Source organism: Polyodon spathula, chromosome 20 (genome assembly GCF_017654505.1).
Source record: "Polyodon spathula isolate WHYD16114869_AA chromosome 20, ASM1765450v1, whole genome shotgun sequence".
In the NCBI taxonomy this organism is placed as follows: Eukaryota; Metazoa; Chordata; class Actinopteri; order Acipenseriformes; family Polyodontidae; genus Polyodon; species Polyodon spathula.
Window position 1 is genome coordinate 11380574 of NC_054553.1, and position 18780 is coordinate 11399353.

At 38.7% G+C, this 18780-nt stretch overlaps 1 protein-coding gene across 3 annotated transcripts in view; it reads right to left on the reverse strand.

Moving 5' to 3' along the window:
* Positions 1-1017: 1017 nt before the first annotated feature.
* Positions 1018-18780, reverse strand: part of LOC121295497 (copper-transporting ATPase 1-like) — a 36578-nt gene continuing 18815 nt past the window's right edge. Inside the window, exons 12-23 of one of the 3 annotated variants that reach the window (XM_041220185.1) lie at positions 16820-16947; positions 15527-15681; positions 13567-13701; positions 11550-11744; positions 9377-9559; positions 7989-8199; positions 7482-7628; positions 7251-7393; positions 6533-6736; positions 6079-6196; positions 5175-5277; positions 1018-4619 (exon numbers count right to left, since the gene is read on the reverse strand). In XM_041220185.1, the coding sequence (XP_041076119.1) occupies positions 4361-4619; positions 5175-5277; positions 6079-6196; positions 6533-6736; positions 7251-7393; positions 7482-7628; positions 7989-8199; positions 9377-9559; positions 11550-11744; positions 13567-13701; positions 15527-15681; positions 16820-16947 (1981 nt within the window). In that variant the 3' untranslated portion in view covers positions 1018-4360. The remainder of the gene's footprint in view (positions 4620-5174; positions 5278-6078; positions 6197-6532; positions 6737-7250; positions 7394-7481; positions 7629-7988; positions 8200-9376; positions 9560-11549; positions 11745-13566; positions 13702-15526; positions 15682-16819; positions 16948-18780) is intronic. The other 2 variants (XM_041220184.1, XM_041220186.1) reach the window with 2 other exon arrangements.

An 18780-nucleotide genomic window follows, 5' to 3' on the forward strand; every position in this document is an offset into this window, starting at 1 on the left:
TTGAAATGACCTCAAATGAACGGCAGGCTGTGTGGAGAAACAACGGGTCTCAGGTGTGTGGCACTATAACCATCATACTACAGTTTCAAGCACTATTATATATACACACACACTGTATATACGTGTGTGCTGTAAACATGATATGTAGTGTGACTGTTTTTTATGATTTTACTTAACATGTTAAGTGTAAAATGCTTCATTTTTAATCTTGTATGTAATAATATACCAATGTTTAAAATATATATATATATATATATATATATATATATATATATATATATATATATATATATATATATATATATACATATATATTATTGTTATGACCTGAATAGAGTTGGGGAAGTTGTATTCCTTTATTTGACCTTAAAGTAACCTTGTTCAAAAAAATGAAAGAATCGCTATTGGCGATTTCACGATTAACCACTGACCCAGCATGTTTCAACTGCATATAAAACATAACTTGTATTTCTTTATGCTTAACCTTACCCTCAAGTATATGAAATGCAGCTTTAGCAGGAAAACAGTTTTTAAAAAGCTGTTTAAACACACACCCACAGATAATACTAGCTTTTCATTGGTCAAGGATGTTGACAATCACCATACAGACCAACGTAGTAATAATCATGCGTAGTTGAGTCTCTGAGCACAGGCAGTTCTGCACGTTCCTCATGATTCTTGGCAGAGGATGCTGACAGCAGCATGAGTCACACACAGTACCCTCTAGTGAGAACATGATTGAACTACTGGCTGTCAGGTATAGTAATGGTTTTAAAAACATAGTGTATTGCAAATGCATTACCCATATAGTTATTATAAAATAATAATAGACATTAAAAGCAGGTCTTTAAGATATCACAAGACATAAAAACACAAAAATCTCTATCACTTGATTAAAAAAAAAAAATCATTCAAATACATTTTAAATTAAATATATTCTAAACCTGAAAATATATTTAAAAATACATCATATTCTAGAATCTCTCACACAGACCAAAAATATACTGCAACTATATCTGCAATACAGATTTTAAATCAAACACATTTGCAATATATTCCATAAATACATATGGGATAGTAAGCTTAAAATAGAAATATGTTTTGTATACAGAACATGATAAACGATGGTGCCATCGCAAACTGATAATACAACGTTCTCATTGATACAGGTTAGCAGCAGCATACAGGTCCAGCTTTAGCTGATCACTGGAACAGAACAGCCAAAGAACCAGGAGGCTCTTTTGTTTGCATGTGAAGTACAATAATAATATGAATGAATCTGCGAGACTCCCATAATGCATGCCAATTCGTTACTGTGTACTGTAGGCTGGCATAGAAGTAATGCATATTTTCCATTCCTGATGCTGTGTCATCAGCAACGGCAGATCCTTACCCAAGCTTCCTGCATTCATTTGGGATTCAGTAATCTTTTATCTGCACTTGTGACTCAGCACATCCCAATTACCCGAGCAAAATTAATCGAGTGAGACAGGAGCTTAGGGTTCCAATCCCAGCGGCAATATTTATAAACTTTAAGTCTGTTTGCATGGTGCTCCATTTGAGACGTGACTGTGCAGTCTACATTATACCATGGATTTCAACTGTAGGTGCACAGGCTTGCTCCCTCCTTGGGTGTCCCATAGCCACCGTGTCAATCTGAAAGGACCTTCTGCAGAAGGTGGTTATTGGTGTAATCTACTGGCTATGCCATAGCTCAGGTAAGCAAAACAAAAATGTAAATCAAAGTTATCTTTTTTGGTATCTCTAATGCAGTACTTCAAAATATTTTACATCAACACCTGAAGGTGACATTATGAACAGGAGATTCCTCAGCAAGATATTAAAAGAATATTAAACAAGGCGTTTGGAAGAAGGCACATTATATGCAATACAGTATATTTAAAATATATATGGACTGACGTGAGTAAAGATGCAAACCAATGTATTTACAGAACAGTATATCCGTTTACTGTAAAAGCATGCCATCACTTTTCTCGTTTCATACAAAAAGCACAAGTGAGAAAACACAAATCACTCTGTTTTTAAACAACCTACAAACATTAAGAAACAGGTTTTTAATGAAACTTGATTCCTTGAGATTATTATTTTTTTTTTATTGTATATCATTTTGAACCACAAGCAGTTTTAAAGATTTTGGAAGAAAAAAAAAATCAAATAAAAGTGGTGACAGTGATGAAGAAGTGATTGTCTGTGCTTGTTCTTCATTACATGTTTAAAGCATGTGTCTGTTTTGCGATCGTTATAAAATGCCATACTATTATTCTACCTCTATTTTGGGATTTAGCCTCATTTAAGGAACACTCCGTGGAAACAGTTCACAGATCAACTAAATACCATCAATGAAACGAGAAGCCTGTCTACTTTAATTATCTAACAATTGCACATCAAAATGAGTATTTATATTATTCATTATTTTAACCCCTTTATTAGAGTACCAAATTATATTAACTAATTATGTTCTCTAACCGCAGAAATTCCCACGAGAAGCTCAGGATAAATGAAGTATAGAGGGCCACCTCTGATACCACCGACAACCCAGCTAGTGACTGACCTCTGGAGGACAAAGGCCAGCCCTGCAGGTGTCCGCCTGAGCTCACCGTGAGCATGGCCAGCAGGGTTCGCTGCAGCACGATCAGAAGAAACAGCCCCTGCCAGTTTTGCCTCCCTAACCCACAGGAGCGCCAGAGCCAATCCTGTGGAATCGAAAGACCAGCGGGCGCTCCCCTGACTGCATGACTCACACTGTTGTCCTTTCACCAGGTGAGCGACTCAGGGTCAGTCAATGTGACCGCTCTTTAACTCTTTATATTAACCCTGCTGGTGTTTACATCTGCAAGAGATCCATTTATTGACCTACTTCTTATCTTCACTCAACACAATAAAATACTGTGAAAGAGGTCAGTTATAGAACAACACTGATCTATATAAACAAGGAGCTTTTGCAGTATATGAAACTGACATCTAGTCATGCAAAATAATATTAATTTTACAGTAAATATTGGTTCGAGGCTGCATATGTCTAATAATGTGTTGCTCCTCACCGTAACAAAAACAAATAAAATAGCCCCAGCAAATAAGCACTTGATTGAATGTGCAGCACCAGGGTTATGTTATGTGAAAGTTCTGATCTTCATATATGTCACTCAAGAAATATTCTAGAGTTTTGTATTGTCAAATGAGCATTTTAACGTTACATAAGCCCACACGTTTGCAATCCTAACTATAATTTTCCTATCAGTATCTTGGCACTGAGTTATCCACATAATATTGGAACACCACATACAAACAGAAGGGTATCTAAAATACACACATATATATATATATATAAATGGATGAATGCTTTTTTGTATGTTAGGCATCACCAAAGTGTTTGCAGTGGGGTGAATGGTGTAGTGCAGTGAATGGTGTGATAGTGCTTACATGATCAGGACCTGAAAGAATAAAGGTGGAGGATTTGGAGTATCATGAGGACTCCGATACATTATAAAGAACACTTTAATGATCAATATGATTTCCACGCTGCTCCACGGACTGATCCAATTCCTAGTGATGTTTAATTATAATTTTCAATAAATATCATAATTATTGATTGGGCGTTTCTTAAACTCAGAAAAAATTTAATAACTGGTGGCTAAATCCTCACAATAAAAAAAGTTTCGAACAGCAAAAACAAAGTATGCAAAAATTATGTAATTACTCACTTCCATTCATTTCCAACAGCATCATAAGTACACTGCCACCTTAAGACCATTTAATAAAAAAACATGAAAGGTTTTGCTTGATCTACGACAGCAAGGAGTTAAATTGAAAAACAGATCCATAAACAAAATGGATTTTAACAATAAAATCTACACTGATAACCAGCATGTTTAATACTGAACTAAAACCGATAACTTATAAACATATATATCTATATATTTTTTTACTTCTAAATACGCTCATCCACATTAAAATCACTAATATGAAATGCCCCACTACAGATTTAGCTTTGTGCCAATTGAAGATCTTCTGGGTTCAGTGCACTAGGACCAAACTCTCTGCACTGATCACCGTATTGTATTGTACAATTAGTCCATTCATGTTTATCATGTGTCCTCGGGTACCCTGCAAACTAAATTCCACTCTTCCATATCCCTGCTGGAATTCTCCAAACGCCAGATGTAACCATGGTGCAGTGTTTCCATGACCAGGACTGGAATTTGCAATGATCTAATCAAACTGGATACAGCAAGAGTTCAACTGTGATTGCACAGGCTGGGAAGGAAGGGGTTAACATTTGTAAAAAAAAAAACCTCTCAGTTCGGGGAGTGGGAGAAGCTGGTGTGAATGCAGGAAGGTCTCACACAATCTCCTCTCCCACCAGGAGAGAGTGCTTGTCTGGCTCTGTCAGAGCCATGCTGTTCAGGGATCGCTTGTCTGACCTCAGTGAGTTAATGGAGGCTCTGCTGTAGTTGATGATCCTGTCCAGCAGGCTGAGTTTTGGAGACTGGCGCCTCATGTCGTCGATTCCAATGTGGACGCTGATGTCAGAAAGGCTCTTCTGTCTGATCTGGCCTCGGGCTCGTGTCTCCAGCTTCTCAGCGCTTGGTTTAGTGTAACTAAAAGAGAAAAGAAAAAGGGGTTCAAAAGACACCCTTTTCAAATCAACTACACCATGGAGATCTGTTTTTAACTCTAGTGAGTTAAATACTCCATGTCAGTACTTCTCCGGATTACAGCAGAGGCTCCTGATTCACTGAGATTGGCTTTGAAGAAATGACATTGATATTATAAAACTAGCAAAAAACAACTAAATATGCCAATTACCTTTAGATTATCTTAGTAAAAACAGTTTATTCACACACATCATGAGTCACAAACCACCCTGGGAGTACATTTCTCAATTTGTATTCTGAAGCGTTTGCCAGGAGAAACATTCTCGCAGTATATCCAGATTAAGCTTCATCTGGCAACAAATGCAATCCCCAGTTGATCTGTGATCTCTGATCATGAAAACCAGGACTATGTTATATATTGCTGTGATGTGAACAGCACAAGGTACAGCAAAGTCAATGCTATGTGTCTCCTGTCTGGTGCTGTGTGACATGTTCTGCTCATTTTCTAATGATAGAATTGCATTAACCTTTAACAGAACCCTTGTTCACAGTACTTACAGTTTCAGTAATAATGAAGACAGCACCACTGAAACAGAGGATGCAGCCATTGCACCAGATGCCATCCAGGGCTGCAACACCAGGCCTATGGGGAGAAACACCCCTAGGGGAACAGCACACATCAGACACATGCTGTAGACTTGTCTGCTTCTTGCTTTAAACACAGATGTAGTGCTTATGGAAGAAGGGGGACAAAAGCACTGCCTACAGCTATGGTCAGAAGTTTTGCATCACAGGGAATTGTAGGATTAAGATATAATTTAAAAAAAAAAAATACGAACATAATTAGATCTTGTATTTAACATTATGTAATCAAAGAAACTACAACATGATATCACAAAAGTCTACACGAATCCATAATAGTAGTATAGTATTTTAATGCTAGATTTTGAAATGTCACGTTTTTCAATTTATCAGTTCTTCCTTAAGTATATGAAAAACTACAAAGCGCTATGTAATTCAATATGTTAACGTAACATAATTCAGCAGGTTTAATTAGACTTTACGAAGCAAAATTAGTTAATTCTACAGAGTGATGCAGAACTTTTGGCCAGAGCTGTAGTGTGGAATAATGTCCATTTGGAACAAGGCTGACCGGATCTTCACTCAGGCTTCCAAAACTAAAGGAAATGAAGGGCTAGTCAATCAGTTTTAATTATTATTTTACACTAATACATGTGATGTGCTGTTCTATTACTGAAGTGATATATAAACAACAGGTGGTGTGGTCATTTGCTTTCATTTAGTATATTACATCTAAAGAAAAAATAAACACATAAACAAACAAACAAATAAATAAATATTGAATTACCGGTGATCGTAAATGCTTTCAATAAATACAGAACTACATTTTCAATTTAGTGTTAAAACGACAGAGAGAAAAAGCACACTGAGAATTGCTTACCAGCTGCCACAGGAATCCCGACAATGTTATAAATTAAAGCAAAAACAAAATTAATCCGAATCCTTCTCACAGTCTTCTTAGATAAGTCAATACTCGCAACCACATCCAACAGATCATTCTGGAAGAAAAAAACATCACCACTTGAATTACAGTTTATATTTGACACCAATTGATATGAGTCAGTAACAAGCATGTACCTGCCACTGCTGTGAACACAACATGAGAGCATCAAGAAAACACAGCTCCCCATGAACAACATCCCCAGTATGGAGGTGGAAATGAAAGTGTTGCACATGCGGACAAGTGTCTCTTTAAATTCACAGATTCTTGTGGTAAAGAATATTATTATCAAGTTTCAACACAACTGGATAAGCGGTTCCCCACTGCTGGATCCCCACAAAATACTGACAACTTTCAACACACGATGGCTGGTATATAGTACTATAGCACTTACTCTGATTAACACAACGCCTGCCGCTTCAATGGCCACGTCGGTCCCCGTGCCAATGGCGATTCCCACGTCTGCCATGGCGAGAGCTGGCGAGTCGTTAACCCCATCCCCAACCATCGCCACGTGCTTCCCCTCCTTCTGGAGCTGCTCCACCTTTGCCACCTTGTGGGAGGGGAGGACCTCTGCAAACACTTTGGTGATGCCAACCTGCAAAACAAGTCAAACAGTAAGAAATGACCAAGAAAAGATACTATTTTTTTGTATCAAACACAAAATGATAAGAGCCGACAACACATAACAGTTTACCTCCCCTTTAAAAGGAGGCCCTTTATACCAAAGAACCACCTATAACATGGCATGGCGACATGGCTCGTTTGCCCCACAATGCCATTCAACAGCACTTTCATTCTCACTATAAGGCGGAACACAAATCGCATGGTCCCATAACTATGGCTCCAGACTATAGCGTTATAAAGAGGAGCGCTGTATATAGCATATGAAGATGTTGGCTTTTGAGGCTGGATTGTAAACACAATATGCTACAGGGGGTGGCGGCATAATGCTGTATGTGATACATCAATGGATATTATAGTGTTAACTTCAACACAAAGATCTGATGCAGAACAATTCCAGTTATAGAAGCTCAACAGGAGTTACTGTTATTATTTCAGTTGGTTTGATGAGGTAGTTAGTAAAACCAAGCCCAAGAATCAAAACCTACCTGTGCGGCTATGGCTCTGGCAGTTTTACTGTTGTCACCGGTCATCAAAATCACCTCCAGCCCCATGGATTTCAAAGTGTAGACAGCAAGCGCCGCTTCAGGTTTTACTGTGTCTGCGATCGCGATCACTGCACACAGGAGGCCTACGAAACACAAAGTTATCTGCTGAACTGAAGTCGGCTCCCAAGTAATCTCGGGCGATCTCGTTCTTGAGATTGAGTGTGCCCTTACCATCAATGGCTACAAGGACAGCAGTGCGCCCCTTGCGCTCATGCTTGATCATGGCATCGTCAATGTCACTTTTAATATCGAGACCGTTTCTTCTCATCCACTCGCGGTTTCCTATCAGCACTGTGTAGGTCTGGGATATCACAGAGGCTAGGCAAGAGAAAGCATAACATAACAATCTTTACAAACAAGAGGCTATTCAGCCCATCTAAGCTCATCTAGTTCCTAATAGCTGATTGATCTCAGTACTTTGTCAAGTTGGGTCTTAAAGGATCTCAGTGTTTCTGCCTCAACATGATGACTTGGTAGCCTATTGACATCTATAGGAGGCTAGGAGTGGAAGGCAGTTATTGTGTTTACCATGTAGTGAGACGGGCAGATCAGCACATAATGAAGACACCAAACAAAGTTTATCTTTGTGAATAGGATCAATAAAATATCATTATATTACACTTAAAAAGCTATTCCAAGTATGCAATGGTGGTGTAAACAGTCTTCCTGTTTACTCACTTGAAGGCTTAGGCTCAATAATCAAAGGATGCGTGTGGTCAGCTGTCCTGTCCTCAATTTGGACTAACACAGCATCTCTGGAGTTCCTCTCCTCAGACTCATTTTCTCTGTTGCGCAGCAGGGACTCTGTGTTGCTGACCTTGCAGCTGACTCCACAGCCAGGGACTGTCTGAAAGTCTGTGCAGGATCCCAGCGACTCAGTGCCCAGCATCTTGAGAGACAAGCACAATCAGCCACACTGCACACCCAGCCTGCGATTACACACTGGAGACATCCAAGCATCTGATGTCTCTGAAATAGTGCCTTAGAGTTTACCAGTACAGTACCACAGCAAAACAGCAACTTCATTTTAAAATAACAAAAAACAGAACTTAGTCCACCTGATTAGAAGCCCGTCACTGAGGATCTTTATCATCAAGACAAACATTTATTGGTAACACTTTAGTTTAGGTGGTCTGTTATAAGTGATTATAAACAAGCTACAAACATTGTATTAATGATACGATTAAAAATTATAGAATATATTTAGAATATTCAGTTATAACAACTAGTCTGTCTGCCTGTCTTCAGGTCTGTCTGTCTCACCAATGGTATGGGGCTCCTTTGCTTTTGCAATAGTTATTATACACCTTTGCCATTGATTTTTTATTTATTTTTTGCTACTGTTTATAATCACTCATAACGGACACCAAATCAAAGTGTTACCCATTAATTATACCACTAACGTTTGAATGACACAACTTACTGCAAAGGAAGAAAAGAAAATGCTTGTGAATTGCTACACTGTCCACAGATTAGGTATAATGTACATTTCGATTTACTTGGTTTACAGTAAATGTCTCAGTCAGGTACCATCAGGAAATGCCTTGTTGTTTATTTTAATTTCACATTGAAATGTGCATGATGGCTGACAAACTCCTTGCAGTCACCTTGTGCACAGAACATACAGCATACACTACACCTATGTTACCAACAGTAGTAATAATAATAATATCTTTATTTTTATATAGCACCTTTCATAGTGGACCGCCATCACAAAGTGCTTTACAGAGGTAGGCTGTGAACTGTGCATTATATGCAGAGTCAGTTACAATAGTAGTCAAGAGTACAATCTTTATTTGGGTGATTTATAATACCATTTCCATTTGTGCTATTCCTGCTTATGGGCCAATACTGGGTTGACTGTATCAAGGATTGGAATAAGACTCCTATTGCATGGCAGTATCCCTCATTCCAGGTTTTAATATGAGCCTGATCAGCCACACTGTATAGGTAACAAGCCCAGGTGTCTTATTAAACTCCCAGCAAGTCTAGGAACTGATCAAACTGCTCTGCAATGCAGGTGCTGTTTCCATCCCTGTTGTATCTGTTTGAAACGTGCAGCTCACCTGTTTGCAGTACTTGGTGACTGCTGCTCCCAGAGGATGCTCGCTGTTGTTCTCAGCTGTCCCCACGATCACCAGCAGTTTGCTGCGTGGCATTTGGTTACTCTCCACCAGGAGCTTGGCTTGGATCACTTTGGGTGTGCCATGGGTCAATGTTCCAGTTTTATCAAATACCACCGTGTTTATCTGCAAGATCGTTTCCAATCAAAGAACAGAATGATGCACTGAATGAATGAACAGTTTATTAACAGTGACAGTATTGCAATGCTATAGCTACAGGAATACAGTATGCTTGTTCCTTTTAGCATATATGTTTTCCTATGGGTTTGCACCTTTTATACCTCCAGTTGTAATAGGTTTATATCTTTGCATCAGCTCAGCTGAACCCCAGATACGACACCAACCTTGCCTTTTGAGTGGAGTGGAAGGGGAAATCACATGTTCGATCTCAAATAAAATCAACTGTTACTACACTTGTACTCTAGCTAACTTACTGCACTTTTCACCAAACAAGATGTGGGAACATTTGGATTACAGAATTACAGCAATAAAAATTGGAATATGATCAAAACAGCTGACCATGAAAATAGGGAAAATCGAAAACTGTATATTTTTTAATTCCAAAAAAGTGATCAAAAATAAAAAAAAAAATCAACAGGCTACAAACCCTAAAGGGGCATTCACACCAGACGCAGCGCGGCACTGCCACGCAGCAAAAGCAGTTGTTTTCAATGAAGGCGGTCACACGTGGCGGCAGAGGGAAGCATCACTTAAGCACCTTTCATAGAGGACCACCATCACAAAGAGCATTACAAGATACGAGACTAGGGGGAGCGAACTATGCATCAGCTGCAGAGTCACTTACAACAACGTCTCACCCGAAAGATGGAGCACAACGAGGTTAAGGCTTGGGGTCACACAATGAATCAGTAGCTGAGCCGGGATTTGAACTGGCGGGTACCTCCCTGTTACAAGCCAGTTACTTTAACCACTGGACCACACAGCCTCCATATTTTAAGCTGTGACGTAAACTACAAGTAGCCAATTAGGGGAAAGTAGGAGACTTTGCGAGGAAGACATTAAAAAAAAAATAATAATAAAATGGAGGAAAAGCTCACGGTTTTGATTTCAGATTTGAAAATCTGCCTTCATCAAACCAGAACTCCTGTATCAGCAGATGATATTTGCCATACCTTTTTCCTTTTCTTGAGGATGTCATGGACCCAACGATCTTATTATTTATTTTTTCCCCCGGTAGAGGTGGGCAATAGTAATTATCTTGTTTGCCGCTTTTACAGTCCCGTCCCGTCCCGTCCCCCCCTCCCCAAAAAAGTTTGATATGATATGATGGAATGGCAGTAGTTGCATTTTGTAATCATGTGTATACGATAGTACTCAATAATATCAATGTATAATGATGCCTTTAACTCACACTCTCTTTACATACCCAGCAAACCAGACGGAACTCACAAAGAAAGAAAATATCTCAAATTTTAAAATCAACATGTTTTTATTTTATTTTAAACACCACAATTGCCTAATATTTTGAGTAATTGTGGGGGGTTAAATTATGTTTTATCAAAAAAAAAATATTTCGATCCTCATTATTTGAAATATATGTTTTTACTAAGGTTTATGTCTTCTGTATAAAAAGACTTTTCCCTTCCCGCTGGCATTTACTGTTTGTTGCTTGTACCTGCAGCTGTGACGTAACAGACCACCCACTGACTTTCCCCTGCCGCGTTCGGTGTGAACTGTGGTCTGTGGGGACTGCAGAATGGCGCGCAAGGAGCGGCATACGCACCACGTCCTGTGTGAACGCCCCTTAAAGATAATAAGAGGAAAGCCTTTTTTCATGATTTCTCCAGCAAGGGATGCTGTTTACCATCACAATGAAAATGAACTATATTCCAATGCCCACAAAAGGGTTCTAACTTTATAATCCATTAAAATAAAGCATGTTTCTCTAAACGTGTGTTGCTTGCGCTTTCATTTTCAGATGATATACAAGACTTTTCAAATGTTTTTAATCTGAAGACCACACACCACTAACAGCATTACATTATCAGTAAGTTCCTTGCCCTGTAACAGCACCAACCCTCCATCAGGTCAGGGCAATCCCATCCAGTCCTCCTGGAGGTGGTAACAGAAGAGGTTGGTTCAGCGAGGAGCTTACCTTGTGTGCCATTTCCAGAGGCTCCCCTCCCTTGATGAGGATGCCGTTCTGAGCTCCCACCCCCGTGCCCACCATCACAGCGGTGGGGGTAGCCAGCCCCAGGGAGCAGGGGCAGGCGATGCACAGCACTGTGATGGAGGCTTGGAAGGCAAAGCGGATCACCACCTCCGTGCGGGAGATGCTCTTGTTATAACCCTGTGCAAAATACAAGCAGGTCAAATCTCACAGTGTCACCTTAATCATGCTATATAATGAGCTGGCTTCACCGACCCCGATTAAGACTACTCTTGGAATACTGTATCCTAAAGTAACATTACTGCAGGACTACAGAAATACCTCCACCTTATTGCAGACAGTACATTCTTCCAACTGCTTTAGAAATTAATTGAAAGTTTTAATCGCATATTTAATTGATACAATTATTACATCCATCTCGTTCAAGTTTGTTTTCTTACTGATGCTATTATTATTATTATTATAAAGTTCTTCTTCTTCTTCTTACTACCTATAATGCTTTATATGGTCTTGGACCTTCTTATATTCAAGACCTTCAACACCCCTCTGTCCCTGGTCATTCCCTGAGATCGGAAAATGTTAAATCTTCTGACAGTCCCTAAAATTTGTTTGAACTCTGTCGGAGCCAGGGCATTCAGTTATAATGCTCTTGTCTTGCACCCAATTAATGCCCAATCAGGAATGCTAGCACAACTGAATCTTTTAAATCCTGTTTGAAAACGTATTTGTTTATTTGTAACTGGATTATATATTAGACACAGACTATTTTATATTTCTTTCTAAAGCGCTCTAGAATGCTAGCATGAAGAGCGCTATATGAAATAAAATTTGTATTGTATTATTATCATCATCAGCATCCAAAAAACAACCCAGCATAAAAAAAAAACCTGTTGTCCTATTTCTGGATTAATATTGTTGTCCTTTATAGTTTTATATTTATTTACACACAATTATACAGAAACATTCCAGCATTGTTGTTACATTGTTTGAACCAACTGCTAAATCACAATGGAGTCAGTTTATTACTCACCTTAATGCATTTCAAATTATACTGTATATTTTAAAAGGGTATCCTTTACTGATGTTTTTAATTGCCGTGTAAAATCTAATAAAAGGATTACTTTTATTAATACCTTAAAATTGTAGCGATCCTGAATTTCTAAAAGTGAAACTGATGGGTTTCAATTGTTGTGTTGTTGCTAGACAGTGTATTTTCAGAAGTGAAAGCGTGTTCAGATCAGATGTAGCTTATCCTTGTGATACTGAAACTCAATTTGACAGTAGATATGTCAGAGTGTTTTTTTAAATAAACTTCCCATTCACAAGTCTTCACTTTTAGTACTTTGCTCCATAATGCAGTTCTGTGACTAACTTTCTATACAAATGCCAGCTGCACTCATTGCATTGCATGTGCTTGAGTATATTAAAATGGTGATGCTGGTAATGAGTTACTGTGTGCTAAGAGAGTCAAGACAGAGGATCGCAGAAGTTAACTGCAATTAATTGACATCCCTAATAGATATATAAAATAAATATATAAATATATATATATATAAAATACTGAAATAACGAGATCACTCTCGTACTTACCTCTATAATAATTGTCTAAAATGAAGCAGTTTTAGGTTATTCTTCAGAATTACTAGATTGAATTTAGTGCTGCATTGAAAACTTGAAATCTATTTTCTAAAATAAGTTAGACCTCCTCTGAGACAGCTGAGGCAGTAATAACTGTGGAATGGTCATGTATCTCTCCAGACCAATTTACACTTGGCAGACTTGTCACTTTGAATCAGTGCTGTCCTAGATACTGATGGGGGTCTATTTCTTTGATCTGAACAATTTTGATCAGTAAAAAAAACCACCGTGATGTTATTTGACTAATATAGTGTCCCACAACAGGGCATGCCATACAGCTCCTGTCAGACAGAAACAGAGTTATAATTCTACAGTGGGGAATAGCATTTCCATTAAGCGAGAATGGGAGAGCAGCATAACTTACTTGGAAATATTTCTCCACTAGTTCAAAGTCCACAAATCCAATCACGATCCAAGCAATAAGTGTAATGACTGAAACCCCAACAATGAAGGGGACAAAATATCCACTGAGCTTGTCTGCAAACTGTTGGATTGGAGCCTGGGGGAGAGGAAGATTAAGAGGGTTATATAATTCTAAACATACAGTATTGTATAAATCAGGAGATTAACATCGTACCATTTACAGTTTCAATTAAAACATACCTTATTCCTGTAGCCACAGTCATGAAAAATGATCTATGTGTACTTAAGGTTAACCAAATTTCAAACCTGGACATGCTGAGCCTTTAAGTAACAGACTTGGTAATGGCATGAGGGATAATTCTGTAAACACTGAAAAGGACCCAGTTTTGAAAGGTGCAGGGCAGGATACTGTAGCTATGGAACTTCTCACTAAACTACAGGACTTTAACTACCCCCTCACAGATAATACAAGCTTGCTAATGTTCAGTAATGCTATAAGTGCTATGCTAGTTTTAGGGCTGCAACAAAGGGTACATTTTGTGGTTCGAAGGTTCGGAACTCCTTACCGAAGGAAGGTTCGAACCTTCGATGGCACTACTTTGTATAATTTACTGATTACTTCACCATAGCTACTTGTTTATATTTGATTGAAAATCCTATCATTTTACAGGTAATCCATATAAAATGTAATACAATATTCACATGTAGTTTAAAAATGCATTATACAGAACAATAATCATGTTTTTATAATTTAAATTAAAAAAAACGAAAACATGTTGTTTATTTAGACATAACTGAGACTGCTTGAGATATATACAGGAAGCTTGCATTGCAGCAGCAACAACTGCAGCGGGCTCAGGCAAAACAAAGCTTATTTAACACTGTTCCAAGCAGGTTATCACTCACATTTTACTACTACTAAAAATATTGATACTAATATGACCTTACACTTGTCAGGTGACCCCAGAGATTGGTTGTGACTCCATGTTACATCAACAGTCACTTGCACAGTTTACATTCAAAAAAATTTTTTTGGTCGTCTGGACATTTAACAACAAAATCCCAAACAGCAGAGGGGTTTCGAATCATTTATTTCAGTACAGCTTATGTTATACAACGCTTTGCAGTTGAGATGGCAAATTAAGAAATTAAAGGTTTGCCTCTGGGTAATATGAGCTGGAATAGGAAGGCGCAGACGGTGCTCAGTTTTTTTTTTAATTTAAATGATTAGTGTTGGTGTATATTTTGTGTTTCAAACATGTTCTACCAAAGCACTTGTCTTGCACGGTCCTGTACACTAGGTATTCAGTAGATATTTTACTGAAGCACTACAACCACTACAGGTACCCCAGTGCTTTGGACATTACGCCCTGCTCCATACATGGCAGCAATGCCATGAGCTGCTAGGTATAACGATTTGGTAGTGGATTTTAATACAACAACTACTGTTTACGTATATTCATGATACAAATCAAAATATCCAATTTTTGCATGTGAGTGACATTTAATGTGTGATTTATAGTATTCACATATTATCAAAAGAGAAATGCGTGAATTAACCCGACAAACCTTTAAAACTACCATTGAATTCCTGGTTAGTGAAGAAACCTTCGAACATAGCCCTAATTAGTTTAGAGTGACCATTTTTGCTTTACAGCGGTATTATTATCTGATAAAACACGTTTGTTCACACTATACAAGCCTTTGCTGAAAATGAAAGCTCTGTATTAATCAGTATTTGTATTATCAGTAAAATGTTAGCACTACTTAGGCAATAGGTAGATCCAGTATATGCACACACCCACGAATAATATTTGTTCTTTGTTCTTATAATTCTTGTCATATTTGTTGCCGGATACCTGTAACTGCTACTGGCTCTGGAAACAAGATAGAATGTGCTGGTGCCTATATCAACAGTTGAATTTGCAAAATACAAAATAAAAAATAAAACCAAAAGTGACCTTTGAGGTCTGCGCCTCCTCCACGAGTTTGACGATCTGAGACAGGGTGGTGTCGGCTCCCACGTGTGTGGCGGTGACGAGCAGCGAGCCGTGCTGGTTGATGGAGCCTGCAATCACAGAGCTCCCTGGCTTCTTGGTGACGGGCATGGCCTCCCCTGGAACAAGAGGAATGGAATGAGGTCACGTCTGGACCTGGGCGTGGGGAGTGACGAGTTGCCTCTCCTCCTTTCTTCATGAACGTACACACACACACACACACACACACACACACACACACACACACACACACACACACACACACAACTTATACTGCTTATACAATCGTGATTACATTTTCTTAGGACATTCTTTGGTGCAAATTATTGAAAGCATCTGTTGATATATAGGATTATATGCCCCCGATGGGCAACTCACAGGCACATTTACCCCTTCATAGTACACTTAATACACTGACTATTTGCCCACAATGGAAAGTCAGCCCAATAGAGGACCGTGTACATATAGTAGATATAGGTCAATGTGATCCCCTTTAACAGTCAGTTATAAGTATTACTAACTGTTAGAAACAATACAATTGTCATAACGGATTGCATTAATCCCTAAAAATCACTGGAGGGGGGGGAGGGCACCACTGAAACAGTTAAACTCGTAACGCTGATTAAGGCATTAGCCGAAACAGCTATAAAGAAGGACAACAAAACAGAAACACCTCTCATCAGCCAACAAAGAAAAAAGAGAGAAGTTGCCTTCCAGAAAAAACGTTAACAGCTTAACGACATGTTGCTATGGTAACCGCACCGCGATCAATCAGCTACTAGGAACCAGACAAGCTTACATGGGCTGAATTGCCTCCTCGCGTTTTTCAATTTTCTTATGTTCTCCTAATGCAAGTTTTATTTTTAAATAAAATTACCAGTGTGGGATGTCTACTCAAGTAGTCGATATCTCCACTGGAAACTGTTTGTGTGGGCCATATTGTTTGAAACAATCTCAGTTTCAAAGGATGACTTTATTTACAGGCATTCAACTAGAACGACTGTATATCGTAAACATGCATTACAAGGTGCAGCAACATAGGATTTTAAAAAACATGTTTTAACCTGTCATTATCATATTAACATTTTTTGCTGTTGAACTGCTTTTTCAGACTTAATTTTCCATGCGATTTAGGTAGCCCAAACATATCCTACCACAACACTAAGTTTTGATGGAGAAACTTGTTTTGCACTCCCCATCACTTCCTGTTTTACAGGTAACAGGCCCTACTTGCAATCTACCTTGCAATCTTCTTACCTGTTATTAGAGATTCGTCTGCCATGGAGTGCCCTTCAATCACTCTGCCGTCCACAGGGAATTTCCCTCCAGGGACCACTTTAACGATGTCTCCACGCTGCACCAGCTCAACTTCCACCTGCTCCTCACTGAAGAGACAAAAACGAAACAAGAGGGCCATTCCTGAGGTTTGTTCATCATTTCTGTTACACAAGGCTTCTTAAAATATATATATAAAAGTTGTCTGAAATGGGTCTTGTATATTAACTGATAAAAAAAGGGCATACCCATTGCAAAACAGACACTGTGGAACACAGTATGTATGTGTGACACTTTACATGGAACATAAGAACATAAGAAAGTTTACAAACGAGAGGAGGCCATTCGGCCCATCTTGCTCGTTTGGTTGTTAGCAGCTTATTGATCCCAAAATCTCATCAAGCAGCTTCTTGAAGGATCCCAGGGTGTCAGCTTCAACAACATTACTGGGGAGTTGATTCCAGACCCTCACAATTCTCTGTGTAAAAAAGTGTCTCCTATTTTCTGTTCTGAATGCCCCTTTTTCTAAACTCCATTTGTGACCCCTGGTCCTTATTTCTTTTTTCAGGCTGAAAAAGTCCCTTGGGTCGACACTGTCAATACCTTTTAGAATTTTGAATGCTTGAATTAGGTCGCCACGTAGTCTTCTTTGTTCAAGACTGAACAGATTCAATTCTTTTAGCCTGTCTGCATATGACATGCCTTTTAAGCCCGGAATAATTCTGGTCGCTCTTCTTTGCACTCTTTCTAGAGCAGCAATATCTTTTTTATAGCGAGGTGACCAGAACTGCACACAATATTCAAGATGAGGTCTTACAAGTGCATTGTACAGTTTTAACATTACTTCCCTTGATTTAAATTCAACACTTTTTACAATGTATCCGAGCATCTTGTTAGCCTTTTTTATAGCTTCCCCACATTGTCTAGATGAAGACATTTCTGAGTCAACAAAAACTCCTAGGTCTTTTTCATAGATTCCTTCTCCAATTTCAATATCTCCCATATGATATTTATAATGTACATTTTTATTTCCTGCGTGCAGTACCTTACACTTTTCTCTATTAAATGTCATTTGCCATGTGTCTGCCCAGTTCTGAATCTTGTCTAGATCATTTTGAATGACCTTTGCTGCTGCAACAGTGTTTGCCACTCCTCCTACTTTTGTGTCGTCTGCAAATTTAACAAGTTTGCTTACTATACCAGAATCTAAATCATTAATGTAGATTAGGAATAGCAGAGGACCTAATACTGATCCCTGTGGTACACCGCTGGTTACCACACTCCATTCTGAGGTTTTTCCTCTAATCAGTACTTTCTGTTTTCTACATGTTAACCACTCCCTAATCCATGTACATGTGTTTCCTTGAATCCCAACTGCGTTCAGTTTGAGAATTAATCTTTTGTGCAGGACTTTGTCAAAAGCTTTCTGGAAATCTAAATAAACCATGTCATATGCTTTGCAATTATCCATTATCGATGTTGCATCCTCAAAAAAATCAAGCAAGTTAGTTAGGCACGATCTCCCTTTCCTAAAACCATGTTGACTGTCTCCCAGTACCCTGTTACCATATAGGTAATTTTCCATTTTGGATCTTATTATAGTTTCCATAAGTTTGCATATAATAGAAGTCAGGCTTACTGGTCTGTAGTTACCTGGTTCAGTTTTGTTTCCCTTTTTGTGGATCGGTATTACGTTTGCAATTTTCCAGTCTGTCGGTACCACCCCTGTGTCAAGAGACTGCTGCATGATCTTGGTTAGCGGTTTGTCAATTACTTCTTTCATTTCTTTGAGTACTACTGGGAGGATCTCATCCGGCCCAGGGGATTTGTTTATTTTAAGAGCTCCTAGTCCCTTTAACACTTCTGCCTCAGTTATGCTAAAGTTATTTAAAACTGGATAGGAACTGGATGACATGTGGGGCATGTTGTCAGTATCTTCCTTT